Below are 17,984 nucleotides of genomic sequence, written 5' to 3' on the forward strand. Positions count from 1 at the left end.
AAGAGAGGGGGAGGGAGAGGGAGGGAGGGAGGGAGGGAGAGAGAGAGAGAGAGAGAGAGGGAGAGAAACCCTTTTGTTTGCTTGCCTCTGGCTATAAAAAAGATCCTTGGGGAGCTAGCCCCAAGGGAACAGGGGTGAGAGGTGTAAAAACAGGCTGCCCTGGTTAATATGCACTGTGTTTCCATCCACCCCACTCAGGCACCGGCAAGCTCTTCTCTAGAAGCTTCTAGCAGGTTTTCCAACACTTGCCTGTCATTCTGAACAGTATTATTCCAGTGTCACAGTGAAGGAGATGAAGGTACCAGTTTCCTTCTGAAACAGGTTGACAACGAAGCCAAGGACACTACAAAGTCAGAGTTCCCAAAGCGGCACCTCTCCCCGGATTCCCAGGCGAGCTACCCACACAGCCGCAGTTCTTCTCCGAGAGTGGAAATTCTCCCCGCAAACTGAACATGGACACGCAGAACTCTCCACTGACACTAGAGATGATTTAAAGGGCATGTGTTGTGATGACCTATTCACGTCATCATGTGAAGTGTTATCAGAAAAGAACCTTTCTGGGATTACAAAAAAAAACAAAAAAAACAAAACAAAAAAAACAAAACAAAATAAAACCTCGCTGTATTTTTACAGGTTTTCTTTTCTTTTCTTTACTTTTCATTTAGGTTTTTCCAGACAGGGTTTTTGTGTAACAGCCCTGGCTGTCCTGGAACTCACTTTTATAGAGCAGGCTGGCCTCAAATTTATAGAGATCCACCTGCCTCCCTCTCCCAAATGCTGGGATTAAAGGTGTGCGCCACCATGCCTGGTGATTTACAGGTTTTCTTCTCCTCCCATGGCTGGAATCCATTTCAGAAATGAAAATATGAGCTTTCATACTCTCCCTTTCCAGTGTACCGACAATGTCCAGCTCTGTGGTGTTGGCCTCACAATCGCCCATCTGGTTCCAGCAGGGACCCACAGGGCAGAACAAAACACCACCCACTTTAAAGGCTGACTTCTGGGCTGAAGAGATGGCTGGGGGGGGGGGGGGGGCACTCGTTGTCAAGCCTGCTAGGCGGGGCTCCAGCCCAGGGACTCACATGGTGGAAGGGGAGAAATAACTCTTGAGAGCTGTTCTTTGACCTCCCCGTGCGTGACATGGTGCACACACATGTGCACACTTTCACACACAAAATACAATTTTTATTTCTTTTTTATTTCAAACTTGACTGTGCAGCAACTGGAAATAGGTGATACCAACCCAGTCAGTCTGTGTGCAGGGCACTTACTTCAACGTATTATCAGGGCTTGGCATTCAAACCCACCACTGGAAAAAAGATGAAGCCAAAATGTATGCATGTGCACACACAGGGACAGGCACACACACATGCACACAAAAGTACACGAAACAAATCATGGGAACCCGGACTTGGCTGGTTCCTTGCCTCCCTCCCACCAGAGTGGCCACCTCATTAACGTCACTCAGCATCCCATTTTGCTACACTGTGTCTTTCTGCACTCTGCTGCCATAAGCATGCCAGAAGCTCGCTCCCATTGTAAACTTCTGTTCTCTGGGAAACTATCAAGAGCTTTGATTGGAGAAAGGGGAGAAAAACCTCTCCCAGAGCTTCCCATCTCCCCCCCTCCAGTGGCTTCTCTTTGGTGCTTTATTCAACATCACTACACACACAAATCATGCTCTGAAAGTTGTTTACAGTATGTCATCTTAGGATAAAAAAAAAAGAAAGAAAGAAAAAAGAAAAGAGCGCGGTGGCCATGTATTTGCAACTGCGCAAAGAGAATAATTCATTTCGGTGGAGGCTACGAATGAAGCCCTGAATGCATTCCTACACCGTTTCCTGCCCTTCAAAACAATAAAAATGTAAAAGCCCAGATGAAGCAGGCCTGGAGGTGGCAGGAACGACAATCTCTTGACCCCCAAGGAATTTATTCTCCGGCATCTTTCCGAAGCACTGTCGTCCCCAGAATGCATCATCAAGACCATTTTATTAGATTTTTCTAAACCCTTGAAATTGTCACATAATTGAAACAGAAACAGCAATTTAGAGCTCTGAATGGATTTCTTAAAAAGACGACTCTCTGCTTGCCCAGCGCCCCCCACTTGGTCACTCTTGCCCCGAACCTAAATGCAAGCCCCTTGCACACAAAACCCTATTTATCTTTTAAATCCTACTCTACCATAAAAGTTACACATTCCCCTAATGCCATAGATTTCAGGACATTTGGGAGAAACATCCCAGACAACAGGCTAAAAAAAGAATCCATTAGCATTAACTTGCCTGTCACAGCCAGTGACAAATAAATGAAAGAGGGGCTTTCAGATCAGTCATTGGTGAAACTACCCCAGGCAGATAAAGACCAGCCCTGGGAGAGTGCAGGCCCTGGAAGAGACCTCTCTCACAGTGGGGTCTCAGCTCTTCCCTAGCTGCAGCCTAGGACGGTATTCTCAAAGGCAGCAAAAACACAGATGTCCTACACAGAGAAGGAAATGAATTCCTCACACCCACTGAGTATGGCCAAGATAAAGGGTGCATACTATCTCCCCCTGAAAGCCAGGACCCCGAGAGTCGGCCAAGCCACAGACACCAAGCTTCCCATCTCAGTGTGCTGGACCTTGCATCACCTACAAAAAGGGCAACCACACCAAGCAATCTGCAGGCTGCTGGGTACGGTCCCTTACAGTACAGACAGTGTCCTCTCGAGGGACAGGGACAGGGACAGGTAACCAATGCTCCCATTGTACCCAGAGACATCACCTCGTCTCATCCTCCTGAACAAGTCTAGGAAGGTCCCCTTTCACAGAAAACAAAACAAACAAACAAAAAACCAAAAACAAATTGAAGCATAAAAGCATTAAGTGAAGTGTCATTTCACTATGCTAACAAGTTCTCAGACATAAACAACTAACGGTAAATACCCTGGAGCTTCCTGGATATATTGTAACAAATACTATGTGCCAGCCTGGTTACTGTCTAACATTCGGACAAAGTAGAAGAAATTAAAGTCTACCAGAGGCATCCAATCATTTGACAATGAGACATGACATTGTTCTCTACGAAGATGCTGGGGTAGCAGACAAGTCTCAGGCTGGATATACCACTCATACTGGATGAAGCAGAGGAAGCTTAGAGTTCAGGGGAATGAGACCTTGGGATTCCCTTGGACTCGGGTCCAAAGGCCAAACCTGATTCTTGCTATTTCTGTGGTTGCAACAAAGCTGTTCACCTTCACAGGCCTCAGTTCACCCATCTGTAGAGAGGTGGTTCTATCAAGGGTGACAAGAGATCACTGTAATGAGGCTTGGTACAGTCCTGCAACATCAGGTACTAGTTTTGAATCATTTTTTTTAGAATATTCAAAATCTCAAACTAAAATAAGCAAATACAGTAAGCCAGGTATACACCTGAGGGGTGGGAGGAAAACACCTTCCCAGATACTTAGAAGTGTGGTGCCATCTTCGAGAGAGGGAGAGCAGGCATCAGAACGCTGAACTTGGCACCCAAAACGATAGCTGCCCAGCTGAACCAACCATTGCAGGTAACTGCGGCAAGAGTACACCCACCACCCTGCACAGCACATAGGGAAAGCAGGCTCAGAGATTCCCAACATAAGCAGCCACCAAGCAAAGGTGACCCAAGCTGCCATGACCTATGAAGTCTCAGGTCCAATGTTCTCAGCAACAGGGCAGGGGCATCAGAAGCAATCTGCGATTTCCATATGGAAAAAGGTCACCTCACTGTCCACACAGGGAGAGGTCATGACCACAGCTTCGACAAGGACAGAGGACAGAACTGTATAATGTGGTCTTGGCTGTAGTCCCTTACTAAGAAGACAGAAGAGGGGGTAAGAGGTACAAACATCAGAATGGCAGACTCTGTAAGCTGCCCACTCATCCCAAAGATCAGAAGGGTTTCTACCAAGAGCCTCATAGCTGAAGATGGTCTACAGCCCTGGAAAACAATCTGAAATTACCCATTAAGCATAAGCCATGAGTTCCAGGACAGGCTCCAAAACCACAGAGAAACCCTGTCTCGAAAAACCAAAAAAAAAAAAAAAAAAAGCATAAGTCATGAGTCCAGTGTGTGACAGTCTCCCAGAAAGAGAACCAACCATTTTCTCAATGACCCTGACTTCTCTAGGGGTTCAGATCTCAGAGCACCCTGGGCAGCGCCCTATGCCAAAATATGCCTGGCTATCAAACCCGACCCCAGTGTGTATTACTTTCCAAGCCCGAGACTCTCTCCCTGGCCTTATAGCACTCCGACATTCTTCTTCCTTGTCGCTCTTCAAGAACCAGCACCAAACCACTCCAGACTAGAGGGCCGTCCCCCACAGGCGGCCCCTAGCCTCCTTTACTGTGCAGATCGTGTCCGCTCTTGTCACACAGGTCACTGCTGTCGCTGACCCCACAACGGTGTCTCCATCATTTTTCATCCGCTCCATTTAAATCAAAGTTGTACGATGTACAAAACCTCTCGGAGAGTTAAGAGGCTTGGTTGTTAGCCATGAACAATGCCCTTGTACCTTTAGGGTTACTGCCTGGTACAGACAACAAGGCTTGAAGGTAAAATACTGCAAAACTCAGAACAGAATACCTTGGTAAATAATCGTTTAACTACTGAAAGTGACAACTGCATGCGTTAATGAAGGGATGGACCCTCCCCACCCCAGCATGATTCTGCCTGGCTTAGGGGTTCATGCCTGATAATCTGTGATACCCTAACCCATCTGCTTTATTCATGCAGCCCGGCTGAAATGAAGGTTCAGTGAGTGAGGAGGCCTGGTCCTCCTGTCCACACTATCTCCAGAGCCCCAGGGTGGCTGGGGCACGCACTGGGCACTCCATGAGGAATAACTGAGGAAATGTTTCCCACAACCTCTAAAGGATGTAGGTGCTCCATTAGTTGCCAACGGCTCCAAGAGCCATAAAAGACACCAAGCTAAGATGCTGGAAATCCAGAGAAAGAAAGGAGCTCCATGCCGGTTCATTCTAGTCACCACACACACACACACACACACACACACACACACACGAGAGGGGTCCCTGAAGGGTATGCTGCCCAGGAACGCTTCCTCGGGCTTGTGTGAGCTGAAGATGCTCCGTGGTGTGTGCATGACGACACCACCTAACGAGGCATCAGCAGACAGTGCAGAACTCGGCTTCATGCGGAAGCCGGGATACCTCAAGCCATGGGATGCATCAGAGAAAAGGGGACAGAGAGATGGGACAAAGTTCTCAGTCCCAAAGCCATGGAAGTGAAGAAAGATGTGAGCTAAGCTGGAAAGGGGCCCTCACCGGGATCTTAAAGGGGACAAAACCCAAGGCCAATGCATTTAAACTGCTCCATGGGCAGCAGGAAGTCCAAGGAAGCAATGAGGGGCTCTCAGATGCCCTCATGGAAAAAGAGAGTCCATGCCAAGAGGGAGCAATGAGTGAGCTGAAGGGTGGCGAGAGGTGTGCAGGTATGTTCTTGGGGCCAGCCACTTGCTGTGCCATCACGTGATCTCATGTAAATTAACACTCTAAATTCAGTAAGTCATAGAAGAGGAAGGGTCACACAACCGTGGTGTATTCTGGGGCTTGCAGCTGAAGAATTTCCAGGTATGAAAATCTAAAAGTGGACACTTCGAATACACACCATATCAAGAGGCCTAAAAGATGGGCCCTCAGAAACTGCCATGTCCCTCTCCCTGCTTGGGGACAGGAAGGAGGCTCACCAATTTACCAAAAGCCACATGACATGGGACAGAGGGGCTTTGTCATCCTAGAAGAATGACAGGAACAAGGGAATCCCAGTCTGGAAGGAATGGCAACATTCAGCGAAAGGACATTTGTAGGACAAAAGTGTCCTTCCTCCATGAGTTGACACCTGCTAAGGACGTGGAACACAGGAAAGAGAGGCTCTCTGACAAGCAAGAAGCTAAGCCATTAATCCTCCAAAGTCCTTACTGGTGGGGAAAAGGGACACAGGCACACCACGGCATCCTTGCAGGACCAAGAAAACTTGCCTAGCTGGCTACCTAACTATGGCTGCCGAGATGACAGCTGCAGATCATCCGAGATGGCAAGACGCTGGGTGACCCAACCTCAAGCAGCAAGGGGGGGACCAGATGCCGGAATTTCACCCTCCGCCCTTGAAATGCTGCCAAGAGACCACTCCCCCAGAACAGGGGATGTGCACAGGCGGCCACTGTACCCATCTGGATGCAAGCTTCACAGAGAACCTTTTAGGACCCTAAAGCAACGTTAAGGAACAATATGAGAACAGGAAAATCTGGCTCCTAGCTCAACCCTCCACAACTTAACTGCTGTGGTGACTCAGAAGCACCCAACAGAAAACAACTGGGTTGCAGCTGCCTCTGGTGAGAAAAAGCTGCCTAGGACTCAACTCCTTTAGTTACCAAACACTGAGCTCCAAAGCTCCACGCAGCCAGGGGGCTTATATTCCGATTAAGATTTTTTTTTTTCTGAAGTCATTTTACCATGGCAGTTTCTTGACTCTATTAAGGTAATTCTAAGGGTAGGAATATAGTTCAGTTGGTAGAGAGGCCCTAGGTTGACTTTCCAGTACTCCGTAAAACTGGGTATGGTGACCTGTAATCTCCGAACTCAGGAGACAGAGGCTGGAATTAACTGTTCAAGATCAACACTGGCTACAAAATGATTCTGGGGCTGGACTGGGATACATGAGACCTCTAAAAAAAGTAGAAGAAGATTAATTCTATAATGGTATCAGGAGACATGTGCTAGGTGCCACTTGACCATACGCAGATCCCAACAACAATCTGTATTCATTTCCAAAATAACGTGGTAAGGAGCATAACACTTTTTAAAAGTGGGAAATTGAGGCTTGATGGGATTTCAGTGGTATGTCCACAGTCACCCAGCTGTCACTGAAGGCAACTGGAGGTCGGCTGAACATATGACATCTCTAGATGTCTCTACACCAGCGACTAAGGTCCCTGCCTCTCAAGTTTCAGGACACAATGAAGACACACATGAATCAAAACAGCATATGCTCCCCTGCTGGCAGATCATTTTTTTTAGGTTTCTTTTTTTTTAACGGTTGTGTGTGTGTGTGTGTGTGTGTGTGTGTGTGTGTGTGTGTGTGTGTGTGTGTGTGACGTGTGTCCAAGCACCTGCAGAGATCAGCAGAGTGTGTGACTCCCTGGAGCTGAAGTCACAGGGGGTTAGAAGCTACCTGACATGGGTGCTGGGACCAAAACTCAGGACCTCACAGGAGTAGCAAAGGCTCCCCCCACTGAGCCATCTCTCCAGCCCCATATGCAACATGTTTGTCCATTAAAAAATAAAGTCAGTCGGGCAGTGGTGGAGCACGGCTTTAATCCCAGCACTCATGTTTCAGAACAGCCAGGGCTGCACAGTAAAACCCTGTTTTGAAAAACCAAAAGGCAAACAAACAAACAAAAACCCAAAAACATAATCTCCACTTTTTCCTGTTATTGCTTTCCAAAAGTTTTACTTGTTGTATTCAAATTAACTTTTTTGTTTGTTTGTTTTTTGAGACAGGGTTTCACCATAGCTTTGAGTTTGTCCCGGAACTCACTCTGTAGACCAGGCTGGCCTCAAACTCAGAGATCTGCCTGTTTCTTCCTCCTGAGTGCTGGGATTAAAGTCGTGTGCCACTGCTCCCCAACAGGAAAGCAGTGTTCTTATACCCAAGGACAATTAGGACAGATGGGGTGAGTCATACCCAGGTTCCGCTCTTGCCCGTAGCTGCGTAGCTGCTAGAGTCTAGTTCACTCCTCCACAAAAGAAAAGGAAGCCACAAAATTCACCCAGGAAGCTGACACTTCGACCCAAAGGAGACAGGGGGAAAAAAAAAACGAAATGGCATGATTGATCTCTGTCAGCCTCTCTCTAGTCCATAGCAGTTTCGAATTAAATCATCTTTTTAGAGTCACAAGACCATTTTAATTTTTAAAAAGATGGAGGTGAGGGAGAATCCCTATATGTATTTTACAAAATGAAATGCCCCGGTGAAATAGGAAGACACAGAATGATCCCATTTCTTCCTGATGAAGATGTACTTCCCTAATGAACGGCCACTGGCCTCCAAAGAGTGGTCCCTAGACTGGCTAATAAAGCCTTGCGAGCATGCGCATTACAAAGGGGGAGATGTTGAGCTGCAAGACTCCACAGTCTGCCTTCGTTGAGCTTTAAAATTCTGGACAAAACAGATTTTTAATTATACGAGACATTAAAGAATATTATGACAGTACTCATATGAAATCCGTTCTTCACTGCCACAGATTTTCTCTGGTCTCAAGTTACAGCTTCTTTCCACCCGTCCTGTTTAACACCTCCACGGAATATTTCTCTGGCAACTGTTAGCAGGGAGGGGCGGCCAGAAAGCAGAGAGAGGAGTTTGAGCTGAAACACAAGCTGATACATCATTAATGAGCCCAGCACCCAGTCCAGACAGAAGGGTACAGTCCGCCCTGTCACCAGGACCCCCACAGAGACACACGGAAGTTCTATGAAAGGAAGATAAACACAAATAAGGCTTCATTCAAAGTTCCCCAACAGTCACCTTGGTCTGGAACTCTGATGGCCAGGCTTAGTTCTGTGGGAAAATTACCGAACAGGGCAAGTCCTTTCCCTACCTATTCCAGTTCCCAACAGAGACACATCTGCACCTCAACAACCTCTGGGCTGAACAACCCCAAACCACCTAAAAGGACACCCCAAAGAAGTCAGTTAGAGAACACGAGATGGTGTCGCAAAATTGGATTATGTCACAAGGGCAGGAGAATGACCAGAACCCAAGAACCTGGAATTTCACTGAGAATGATTTTGGTTCTGCTCTTCATGGTCTGCTGAACCCAGAGAGCCATGTCCCCTCGCTTCTGACAGGGAGACAATGCCCAGTGGTATCCCAGCAGGACCACACACTGGCCAGCAGTCCAACTACAGAGGCAAATTGAATAGGTGCATTTTTTTAAATATCAGTATTCAACCCCTCAGTGTTTGAACTGCCTCATCCATCCAACAAAGGTGACACATCATCCCCTCACAAAGTGCCTGGCACACACATTCAATTAATATCATCACTAGTTCTCTCAGAGGACAAGTGTGGGACCCTAACATAAAGAGCAGCTCAGAGGCAGGAAGACTGTAAGTCCACTCAAAATCAGGAATAACAGTGGATCAGACGTTGGCATTGCCATGTCTTAGACCCTTCTAGAAGCTTGTTTATCTCACTACAGGAAACCATGAGAAAAGGAAACAAGCTCAAGGAAGCTAAGTGATTTGGCCAAGTTCACCACAGCAAATGACGGGCACAGCTGGCATCTGAAGCCAGGTGGTCCAGCTTGCGCACCCCCTCCATCCTAATGATGATTAAACCAGTAATAACGGGGACGGTGATGCGCAGCGAGGCCCTCGCCAGGCCACGCTTTCATTTTTCACAGGAACTGTGGTGAAGGAGTGGATATCACTCCAGGTTCAGAGACGAGGAAACTGAGCCAGGCCTGGGATTCAGATAAAGGATAGGAAAGGCCTTCACAATGTGAAGACAGGGTACTGCTCCTAAATCCCTGAATTGGCAAGGCAACTGGCCTTTTCGAACTGCCTGAGAACTCACAAACACCCCAGGCTGGGACATGAAGACAAGCCTGAGATATTGTCTATCTTGTTTTTGAGTCGAATGTTTGAAAAACCAATGCCACTGCACATTAACGTGAAATATGGCCTTCCTGGCTGGAGAAGGATGTCCACCAGTGAGGGGAGGGGGACGAAACGCGGAGGGAGTGGGTCTGGAGCCATGTTTCCCCAAGTCAAGGCTTTTTCCAGTTTCCCTAAAGGGAAATCTGATCCAAGTCATGAGCGATCCAATGACTAACCTGGAAATTTGAAGATTCACACTAGGGAACGAACAGAAATCCTTCCAAACCCAGGCAACACTGCGGATTCTGAGATGGGAGAGCGCTCGCCCACTTCATGGAAAGTAACACACAGCTAAAGCCAACCCCAAAGTTTACGCCACATAAAGGAATCTAAGTTCTTCATTAATTGCTACAATCTGTTTAAGAGTTAGGGGAAAACGCCACCTTCAAGTATGTACTCTGCTGACTGAAGGGATGTGGATTCCATCCTTTAAAAACAGATTCACGCACTCATTCAAGTGGCAGGTTCCAGACCTGAAATCCTCAAACTACCATCCCTTTTTCTTTACCAACGTGCAAAACCATTTTCTCCTCTATATGATCAGAGGCTCTCCACTCTGAGAGCCTCCGCGTGAAGGAATAAACTCAATTTTCCAAGAGCCATTGCCCTTTCTCTTTGTGCGCCTAGAGTTAGAAACCTCAGGGCTTTCTCCCGCCCAAGAATGTCAAGGACACAGGATTTACTCAAGTAAGAGGGACAGAAAGGTGTGAGGGGAACAGGAGAGCCAGAAGCCTAAAGGAGCTGCAAGGCTGCCTCCAGCTGCCGCCTCAGAACCGCAACTGGCAGGCACAGGGGAAACATTGTTAACTCCGCACTTTACAGAAGTGCAAGCGCAGTATCACTCCTGTGGGGCAGTGTTGTTTCAACCTCCTCCGTCCAGGCCCCAACTCTCTGGAACTCAGAAGCTGCGCTGTGTTAAGTTTCCAGAGGCTCTGACTGCTCCAGATGACCTGAAACTGGGGACATCCCAAGCTCCCTCCCCCAGATCTACATACAACTTTAGGCATTCTATGAAAGATTTTTTTTTCCCTAGACAGGATAAGCTGTTAACTTAAATTCTGCTCTTCTCCAAATGCTCCAGATTGAAAGGCCTCAATAGAAGGCCCTCCACAGAGAGGCATCAGGAAATGTTCAGCTTTTCCTGATAGGATCTCAGCCTTGCTTTAAAATAAATAGAACACTCGAATAAATACTGCGGCAGGAGTGGTCGCGCCCTCCTGAGAAGGAGCAAAGGATCGTATTTGCCCCTCTCCCCAGCTGGATGCTTGGAACCGACAGTGGCATGCTGACATGGAGGTGCAGGGTCACCTCACAGAACTGCTCACCTGGGCTTTTTCACCTCCCTCTGCTGACAGCCTGAAGGCACAAGCGCCAGCCTCCCACAGCTGCCAATGCTCGGTTTGAAGCTTGAAAGTCCCGCTAAAATCCCATTCACGGCTCTCCTACTTACCTTGGGCTGCGCACGACGAGGAAATGCAACTTTGGGATCAATCTGGAGAAAATAATAAAAAAAAGGAAAAAGTCAGTGAAGTAGTTTGAAGCAGCAGACAAAAACGAATAACCAACCACCTAATTATTAATCACTCATTTCTCAGGCTTAGACCTCAACTTTTAGTAACTTCTTGGGCAATTCAAAAGCTCCTTCAGCTTGGATCCCAACTTTCACCATCCTTCTCCCTATGGGACTCATGAGGTTCACCTTTCTGAAACGTTCCACCATGCATTTTATTTTATTTTTAAATATTTATTTGTTTATTATGTATACAATTTTCTGTCTGTGTATATGCCTGCAGGCCAGAAGAGGCCACCAGACCCCATTACAGATGGTTGTGAGCCACCATGTGGTTGCTGGGAATTGAACTCAGGACCTTTGGAAGAGCAGGCAATGCTCTTAACCTCTGAGCCATCTCTCCAGCCCCCTCCACCACGCATTTTATAAGCCAGAACTCATGCACTCTTATTGAGACAAGGGACCTCTCTTCCACAGACCCAGAATATGAAATGGTACCCAGAGCTTAAAGTGCAATGGGGGGGGGGGCAGAAGATGGGTAAAATGTTATCTTAAGGGGAAAAAAAAAGAAAGAAAAAGCCCACAAAATGAATGCTCCTCCAGCTATAAGTAAAATGGGTGAATATTTCTTCTCCCTGGCAATTAAAAAAAATTGAAAATCAACAATATTCAACACAGTGTTCACCTCACTACGTTTGCAAAATGAAGTTACTCAGGGTGATCCAAAAAATCTTTTGCAGCCAGGTATGGTGGCTCACATCTGAGAGCCCTACAGTTGAGAAGCCCAGGGAGGAGGAGCAAAGAGGGTGGACGCCCCGACACCTGGGTTCTAGTGAACTCTCAAAAACATCATTTGCATTTGCCTTGTTGGTATATCGCAAATTACTTATTTCTTTTAGAAAACTGTAATAAAAGAGGAAAAGCAAGGTTTATATGTAAATTAAATCCACATGGATTAAAAACAAAAAACAAAAACCACAGGCATGAAACTAGATGAACAATCCAAAGTCCAAACTAGAAAGGCCATTGCAGGGAGGGTTAAAAAGAAAACGACTGGACAGAAGTGGGAATCTAATGCAATAATTCAGGTATTCCCCTAATCCACCTCTACCCCAGTGGAAAAAGCTCCCCATTCTACGTGAGCAGCCGGCTTGCAGAGCACATGATTCTCAATCAGTGACGAGTTTCACAATTCCCACCGAAGCATTTGAGTCTAACAGCTGATGTGAGGAGAAAAAAGTTACTGCCTAGATAAAAACAGCAAAGAATTCAAAAAAAAAAAAAAAAAAAAAACAAGAAAGAGAAAAGTCCCATCACTGGTTCCCATTAGATTTCTAACCGTGACAGATCTTTTGAGTATAGTTCAACATGGAAAATGACATGGGTTTTGCTACAAGTTATTTATTTATGAGCTCTGGCTTTCGTGTTATAAATTTCCCCCTTTAAGAAGTAAATCTGAACCTCATGTTGGTTCTGTCACTTAAGAAAATAATCATCACACTTTGGGAAAAACTGCAGGGGTGGAGAGGCTCACACACAATCTCTCCCCCACCCCAGATAATCCCTGGGTCCCTTAGAGCCCCAGACTGTAAGACATACAAAGACAAAATCACTTTTATTAAGGTAGTTTAAAAACCTAAACATCTACCTTGCGCTTTTCACTTTTAAGCACCACCTGAGAAATGAGAGATTACTTTTCCAAAGCTAAAACAGATCACAATCTCGGGTCTAGGAAACTACCCTTTCGTAAAGATTAATATGACTGCGTCTACAGGTGTGCCCAGCACGAACTAGAGTTTCTCTACAAAAGAAATACAACAGGTGTGGATTTCCATTCTGGCGCCCAAACTGAGACGGATGCTCGTCTTTGTTCACTCCTGAGGCTTGGGAGATCGGACCGACACACAGGTGCAGTGAGAGCCACCTTGTTTGTGTGGGAAAAGATGATGAGGCATCCAGGAAAAGGGCAGGGAGCTGGGGTGAGGAACGTACAAAGAAGAAAAAGAAGTGCTAAGATTTAAAAAAAAAATGTAAAATTACAAAACCAAAAGCCAATTGGGGACTGCACTGTATGTGTGTGGTGGTGTCATGAGCATGTCACACTGAGAGCAGCGTTCTCCCATGTGCAAAGTTTTCCCACACTGAGATCTCCAAGGCCTAGGAGGCGTCAAGGCAAGAAGGCAAATCCCAACCTTTTGCACATCCCAATCAACTATTTAAAAAAAAAAAGAAAGAAAAGAAAAGAAAACTACCTAAAATTAAAACATTAGTTACTTAGGTACAGCGCTAGTACTGGCTCTAGGGTCCTCTAGAAAACACTAGGGCACTATTTTGGATGCGAATGGCCTTTACCTAAACAAAGCTTTTAAGGTAACAGTAAACAAGATCCTCGTTTCCATGTCAATAAACCAACCGCTTCTGCCTCCTGCACTGAACGTTGAAACAAAGTCAAAAGCTAGGTTATACTAAGTAACAGCAACCAAAATAGGTCTACAAAACAAGTTAGGGTGGAAAAGCCCAAGGCCCAGCAAGGGATACAGAGGGATACTGGGGAATCTCACTAGCCAGCACCCACTAAAACCAAACTCCAGTTCTCCCACCCAGGCAAAAGGAGTGCACAAGAAATGACAAATCCGCTTTGAATTTTTCCTGTGAAATCTTCCTAGCTCCGTGATGTGGCTAGCGGAATTCAAGGAGGAAAAAATAAATTGTTCAGACGTTCCTTATCACCTTACCAGGGATCATTCTTGATATTAAATGATCTGACAGTACAAACAGGCTGGGCTTGCAAGCTCTGACAAGTTTAGGACAATTAATAAAGTGACTTCAGTGTGCAAGGCCTTTTCTTGGGAGAGAAGGGCAACACCTGACCTCTGTGATCATAAAAAGAGGGGTTGTTTGCAAAATCAATTCGAGTGCACCAAGGGTTGACCCGTTGACCCTTGCGCTTCTTCTCCTCCACTCAGGGTTAAAAGACCAGAGAGCTTGGAAGATCCTCGAATTCTGCTGACTTTACAGAAGAGGAGAGTAAGGGTCTAGTTTTACAGTGGGCGGCTAACTCACCTTCCATGAGCTCACAATAGAACGGGAGCATTCTGGGCAGCCCAAAGCCACATCCCAAATATCACCTTGAGGCCTCTGCCTTAAGCAGTGAGAAAAATCCTGATGAAATTCTGGTGAACATACAGGGAAGGGAGGGGTGGCAGGAAGGCAGCCTGGGGGCCAAGCAAACCACTAAGAACTCCCCAGCCTCCTCCATCTTTACAGTTATTATTCCAGACTGAGATATTCCCCGTAGTTATTATTCCAGACTGAGATTTTCCCCGTATTCTCTGACCTCCACCTAGGAACTTTCACCTCTAAAATCTGGATTTTAAAAACTTCTAATGTTTTAAAAGTATCCATACATAAAATGAAAGGATGTGAAGGGGGCCGGAGGGGCGGGGGACCAGGAGGCAAGGAGGCAATCACTTGGAAACCCAGGCCTGATCAGCCTTCAATTGAACACCATCTGAAGAAACCCCACTGGATGCCGGAATTGGTTCTGTCAGTATCTCCCTTCCCTTCTCAAATCACCTCTCAAATCATTTGGAGCCCCAGAGAAACCTGTTGCCTGGACCTAAGATGGGCACCCCCTTCCCTCATCCCCATCCCTGCCCCCTCCACCAGGAAGCAGGCTGTGCCTTCCTTCTACAAGTCGAACCCAATGCCACAGGCTGTGTGCTCTGCTGACAAAGAAAGTTCCATTTGCTCTCCGATGGAGTTTCTTTGCAAGGTCCCTTGGCGGGAGGCTACCCTCTCAGGGAACGGACACTCCCTCCCCCCAGCTTCAGCCTGGCAACGTCTGAAGCTGCCGCGGGACAGACTACAAAAGAAACCCCTCCCCAAAATCAGCCACCACTGCAAACTTCTGAGCTAACTCTCTAGCTGTTTAAAAGTACCCAGTTCTAGCATAGAAGCAAAAGAAGGCGCTGTCCCTTTAAACAGGGCTGTCAATACCCAGACCGGCACCGAAAAGGGGCAAACAACAACAACAACAAAGCAACCTACCGTCTTGGAATCTAACTCATGGTGGGGCTGACCTAATACTTTATCTACACTTGCTGGATCTGCGAAGGTGACGAAACCGAAGCCTCTGGAAGGAGACAAAGAGGGAAAAAAAAACAAACAAACAAAATGTGACACCACTGAAAGCAACAAGGAGACCCTATATGCAGACTGGGGTGCAAAAGTTGCCCCCATACAACCCCATCCCCACCTCTGTTCTCCTCTAGCCCACAGCCCTCTGCCTTGCGAGGGAAAAATACCAAGGTTAGTGGGGGAAGCGGGAGGGGGGGCAGGGCGACTAGAGGTAACTTGGAACACGCTGGTGCCTCCAGTCCGGCCGCCTCAGTTTCCTCTCCTCCTCTTCCCTTTCTTACGGCTTTGTTTTATGCCAAAGGAAATCGGGCAGTAAGATATTTATCCACCTCCTAAAGAGAGGACTTCTGAGTTTGGGAGTGGGAAGAAGGCACACACTCAAAAATTTAAATTATAAAAAAAAAAACTGTGGAAAGTGAATGAAGCTGAATGTCATTTTAAACAAGAGAACAAGAAGCGACAGGAAAATGACTTCAAGCGGGAGAGATGGGCGGCTCTGAATAAAGAGTTCGGTTCTAATTAACAATAACCTTTGGGGTTATGGGGGGGGGGGTAACGTTTCAGCCCAGCCACGCGCCTGAGCCCCATTCTAAATCCGCTTAGCTACTTCCGAAGACACCTCCAAAAATAAAACTAAAACTTTGTTCTAAAATAAAGGCAAAATCCAGAAGGAAATGCGTTACCTGGAGCGTTTCGTAGTGGGATCTCTCATGACCATACATTCTCTAATTTCTCCAAATTTGCTAAAATAGTCTCTAAGGCTATCTGTAGAGAGAGAGAAAGAGAGAGATGGGGGGTGGGAGGTGTGGAGTGGGAAAAAAAGCAATGCAAATTTTGATCAAGGACAAAAAGCAAAAGTAGTTTTCTGTTGTTATTCTGTTTTGTTTTTGCAATATTTTTGCACACGCGGGGGAAATTCGGCAACAGAGGTCGCGTAGAGGGCTCGGAAAGGATTTGCTATTTAAAAAAATAACCTTGCACAGGAGAAGTGGGGAGCCAATGGCGGGGAGGGGGGCTCTTACACTGGGATAACAAAGAGCAATAAAGAAGCCAAGAAGGGGGGGACCCAGGCGTCCCCCCCTCACTCCCTTACCTGGTGAGGTCTGCCAGCTCAGTCCACCGATAAACATTTTACTAGAGGGAGAAAACATAACCGAAGTGAGCACCGATGTCAGATCGGCCATTTTGACGTGTAACTTACAAAAGCTAAAAGGAAAGCTGGGGGGGAGCGGGCGAGCGCGAGCCGGGAGGTGGGTTGGGGGAGAAGGTGGCCGCCCCACGCCACCCCACGGTATGCGAGTGCCCCAGGGGTGCGCGCGGGGACGCGGGGGGCGCGCGGATGCCCCGCTCCGCACCGTCGCCCGCACAGCCCCGAGCGAGCCCGCGGCGGCGCGGTGGGCAGCGGCTGGAAACTTACCCGGGGTCGTGCTGGGAGTCGTTGGCGCTGCCCGAGGTACCTGGGCTCCCATTTGCCTCCATAGCGGAGCCCCCCCGCCCCCCCACCCCCGACACACCGAGCCCCACAGCGAAGCGGAGCGCAGCGGCGGCCGGCTCCGAGCCCCAGATCTCCGTCCCTCCTCCCCCGCCTCCTCCCCCCGCCCGGCGGCTGCGAAGCTCCGCGAGCGCCGAGCCGGGCCAGCGGCGAGAGCCCGTCACACGTGGGCTCGGCTCAGCTCAGCCCCGCCGCCTCGCACACCCCCCGTCCCCGCCCCCCCGGCCCATCCCCACCTCTCCCCCTCCTCCTCCCCACCCCCATCTCCTCCTCCTCCCCCCCTCCCTGCGCACGTGGGGCGGAGTTCTAGAACGTCGTGTAACCAATGCGGTGACGTCACGTACCCCGTTCGGTTCCCCCTCCTGTTCGCGCGCGCACACTCGGCCCCCCGTGGCAGCGGGACCCACCGGGGGCGGCGCGCGAGCCCCAAGACTCGAGGGGGGGCCCACGTCAGCCGGGCGGGGAGCCGGGAAGTGCACCCCGAGTCGGCTCAGATCACATGGGCTGGGTGTGGGGGAGGGGGAGGCCCGGGGAGCTCTGCCCGGGCTGCTCGCCGGGCGGGGAGGCGGCAGCTCCCCGGACCCCCATAGTTTGAGCTACCCATTCAAGTTCTCGGGCCCCTGCGCCCGATGCCGAGGTAGCACCCGCCGCCTGCCCTGCCTCTGTGCCCCGGTTTCCAGCCACCGCGAGGAAATTTAGGTCAAGGACGCCGGGAGCACACCCACACCCAGCGCTCCCGGGGCGGTCCCCGAGACCCCGGGAATCGGGGAGGCTTCGGGATGGAGGAGACCCTCCCGCACAAACACCAGCCACAAGTTCTCATTTTTCCTTCGCGCGGCAAGTTCTCTGGCTCCCGCTCCACACCGGCACGTCCTGCACTGCTCCCCGCCCTTCCCCGGCAGAGGTACGGAGCCGTGCCCGCGAAGGTTATTTTGGAACTTTAAGAAACAGACGCTATACCAGGGGGCGAGAAAGCACCCAAGACAGGGTTTGAGCGTCACTCAAACCACGACTTAAAAATATAATAAAGTGGGATTTCAGCGGTCAAGGTCAAATGATTGGAGTTCAAAGCAAATGTTCGTGGAGAATATGTAGTAGTTTGGGAGCGTCTCTAGGGTGGCTAGGATGGGTAGTTTTTCCAGAAAAAA

At 48.3% G+C, this 17,984-nt stretch overlaps 1 protein-coding gene across 7 annotated transcripts in view; it reads right to left on the reverse strand.

The window, feature by feature from the left end:
- Msi2 (musashi RNA binding protein 2) overlaps positions 1-17,271 on the reverse strand; it is a 371,618-nt gene extending 354,347 nt beyond the window's left edge. For 6 of the 7 annotated variants that reach the window (XM_026780518.1, XM_026780516.1, XM_026780517.1 and 3 more), the window contains exons 1-5: positions 16,762-16,846; positions 16,438-16,478; positions 16,028-16,109; positions 15,255-15,339; positions 11,145-11,186 (exon numbers count right to left, since the gene is read on the reverse strand). In XM_026780518.1, the coding sequence (XP_026636319.1) occupies positions 11,145-11,186; positions 15,255-15,339; positions 16,028-16,109; positions 16,438-16,478; positions 16,762-16,823 (312 nt within the window). In that variant the 5' untranslated portion in view covers positions 16,824-16,846. Of the gene's footprint in view, positions 1-11,144; positions 11,187-15,254; positions 15,340-16,027; positions 16,110-16,437; positions 16,479-16,761; positions 16,847-17,180 lie in introns of those variants that run through there. The other variant, XM_013347544.2, reaches the window with a different exon arrangement.
- Between the last annotated feature and the right edge of the window lie 713 nt (positions 17,272-17,984).

Source organism: Microtus ochrogaster, chromosome 7 (assembly GCF_000317375.1).
Source record: "Microtus ochrogaster isolate Prairie Vole_2 chromosome 7, MicOch1.0, whole genome shotgun sequence".
Lineage (NCBI taxonomy): Eukaryota > Metazoa > Chordata > Mammalia > Rodentia > Cricetidae > Microtus > Microtus ochrogaster.